General features: G+C 48.1%; 1 protein-coding gene across 1 annotated transcript; it reads left to right on the forward strand.

Moving 5' to 3' along the window:
* The first annotated feature begins 1546 nt into the window (after positions 1-1546).
* Positions 1547-2509, forward strand: LOC139466976 (uncharacterized). Its single transcript, XM_071248688.1, has one exon. It carries the CDS (start codon positions 1547-1549, stop codon positions 2507-2509), a length of 963 nt encoding a protein of 320 aa, XP_071104789.1.
* Positions 2510-2780: the final 271 nt, after the last annotated feature.

Below are 2780 nucleotides of genomic sequence, written 5' to 3' on the forward strand. Positions count from 1 at the left end.
CCCCGTAAGTCGCCTCTTACGACAAGCATAGTTGCCTTTTACGACAAGCATGGGTTGCTGAAGACCTATTCTCTACTCCGGATCTTCATGGGTCAGTTAATTAAAAAGTTAATGATTACAAGTTAGCGCTAGTTAAATCATCAGAGCGCTGTAAAGTCACATGTTCATAGCCGAACACTATTGAAGAATAAAATGAATTTTATTTCAGGTTATTGTGGGAAATATCGTGGACGATTTGACGTCGTGGGCACCGAATATTTATTACTAGTATTCTGAGACAAGCAGGGAGCTTATATAAAAAAATGAATTGATGAGGGTTCTGCTGCAGCAATAACAGTACATCGTCTTAAACAATATGTCTAGTTACTGGAGTTCGAGTTAACGAGGTTATACTGTATTACAAAGAGATCTGATCATGCTCGTCCGGATTCACTCAAAATGCAAAAATACTTACAGTAAACTACGTTTATAACGAACTGACACATATAACGAACTATTTTTTTTGCCCCGGACATTTGCTGTTTATATGCTGTATATATGCCTATAACGAACTACGGTTATAACGATCTAGTAGTCCCTTTGAGTTCGTTATAACCGTAGTTTACTGTATTTATAACACACTTCTTGTAAAAGCGTGTCTGAACGCCATGAAGAATAAGCTTAAAAATCGTTACAAGATCTCAAAGGATTTGCCTTTTTTTTTTTTATCAGATGACATATGTTTCTGATTATACAGCCAGGCGTTAGTAACGGCAATATCTGGCTTACAATGAGTCTCACCAAGATACAAGTGATAAGGCTACTTATCTCTGTTATCAAACATGTAGGGTACTACCCCTCTATAGTGCTGAACCTCTACACAACGGACAAGGAAGATGTGACCATTCCATAAATGAACATTTATTATATTATCATAAATGTATCTTAATAATCAACTTCAACTCCATCGATAATAACCATCATTATATAGATACATTGAGTAAAAATGACACGTATGGAGTCAGTGAATGCCGATAAAGACGCATAACGGTTTCGCTTCGGTGATGCTGATACTATGATAAGTTCGTGTAAAACAACCTTCGCTTGAATAGTCACCCCCCGGGTTAAATAAAACCTACTGAGGTTTAAGAGTTTCCTTGATAATTACAGAACACGTTGTGAATGTTGTTGGGATCTAGTCCCAGCTAACCCCCGTATAGTAATTCTACCTTGTACACCCCGAGGGGGTATATTCGGTTACGGCTGAGTGGTCAGCTTGTCCTTGGCAAGGCTCCCTGTATGCTCACAGAAGCTTTTGACTCAGTGAATGGGAATTTGTATGTGTTTTTACGCGATGTTTTTAGTACAAGGTATTGGCTTGCTTGAAGCTGATTTAGTCATCCTTTTGGATCCATGCATGTCAGCCAAATCTGTCAGCGTTTACAGTCGATCAGCGCCGGACAAACAGTGGGTTAGGGTTACCAAAGGAGTGAGTGAAATTGGATTTACCCCGCTTTTACCATTGTGCCGGCCATGTCATAGTGGAGGAAATCAATGAAGGAGTGGAATGGAACCTGGTCTTCAGCATGACGAGTTAATGTTTCATCAACCACGGTACCCACCCGGCTCCCTCTCGGCACCCACTCGCCAACCATCCGGCATCCTTTCGGCACTCACCCGGCACCCACCCAACACCCACCCGGCACACGGCATCCACCCGTCATCCAACCGGCACCCACCCGGCACCCAACCGGCACCCACCCGACACCCACCCGGCACCCGGCATCCATCCGTCATACAACCGGCACCCACCCGGCACACGGCATCCACCCGGCACCCGGCGTCCATCCTACATCCAACCGACAGCCAACTGGCACCCGGCATCCATCCGTCATACAACCGGCACCCACCCGGCACCCGGCATCCATCCGACATCCAACCGGCAGCCAACTGGCACCAAACTGGCACCCACCCGGCACCCACCCAACACCCACCCGGCACACGGCATCCATCCGACATCCAACCGGCAGCCAACTGGCACCAAACTGGCACCCACCCAACACCCACCCGGCACACGGCATCCATCCGTCATCCAACCGGCACCCACCCGGAACCCGGCATCCACCCGGCACCCGGCATACATCCGACATTCAACCGGCAGCCAACTGGCACCAAACTGTCACCCACCCGGCACCCACCCAACACCCACCCGGCACACGGCATCCATCCGTCATCCAACCGGCACCCACCCGGCACCCAACCGGCACCCACCCGACACCCACCCGGCACCCGGCATCCACCCGGCACCCGGCATCCATCCGACATTCAACCGGCAGCCAACCGGCACCCGGCAGCCAACCGGCAGCCAACTGGCACCAAACTGGCACCCACCCGGCACTCACCCTGCACCCAGCATCCACCCGGCACCCGAGAGCCACCCGTCATCCACCCGGCACCCTGGACCCACCGACTCCAAAGTGATTACAACAACATTGACTGTACAGCGTTAATTGTAGGTCGATTATCATGAATTGTTCCTACAAAGACATCAAGGCTAATTTGACTTATATTAATCAACAGGCAGCCACATTAATATGAATCGAATTTGGTTTTGTGCTAGACGGGCAAACATCCTTTTGCAACATAAAACAACATCAAGATGCTCTTGTCGTTCTTGACAAGTAGTGCTATCCGTGGTTAACAGAATGACCATCCAATGAAGCCGTATGTACTTGCAGCAATGCTAATAACCTTTCATCAAATACAGCTACTTTATCACTGACAATCATAAGCACTTGGAG

This window comes from Haliotis cracherodii, unplaced genomic scaffold (genome assembly GCF_022045235.1).
Source record: "Haliotis cracherodii isolate W230 unplaced genomic scaffold, xgHalCrac1.p SCAF_19, whole genome shotgun sequence".
Lineage (NCBI taxonomy): Eukaryota > Metazoa > Mollusca > Gastropoda > Lepetellida > Haliotidae > Haliotis > Haliotis cracherodii.

Coding starts and splice junctions, on each gene's coding strand:
- LOC139466976 (XM_071248688.1), top strand. CDS start 1,547: ATGGAACCTGGTCTTCAGCATGACGAGTTAATGTTTCATCAACCACGG.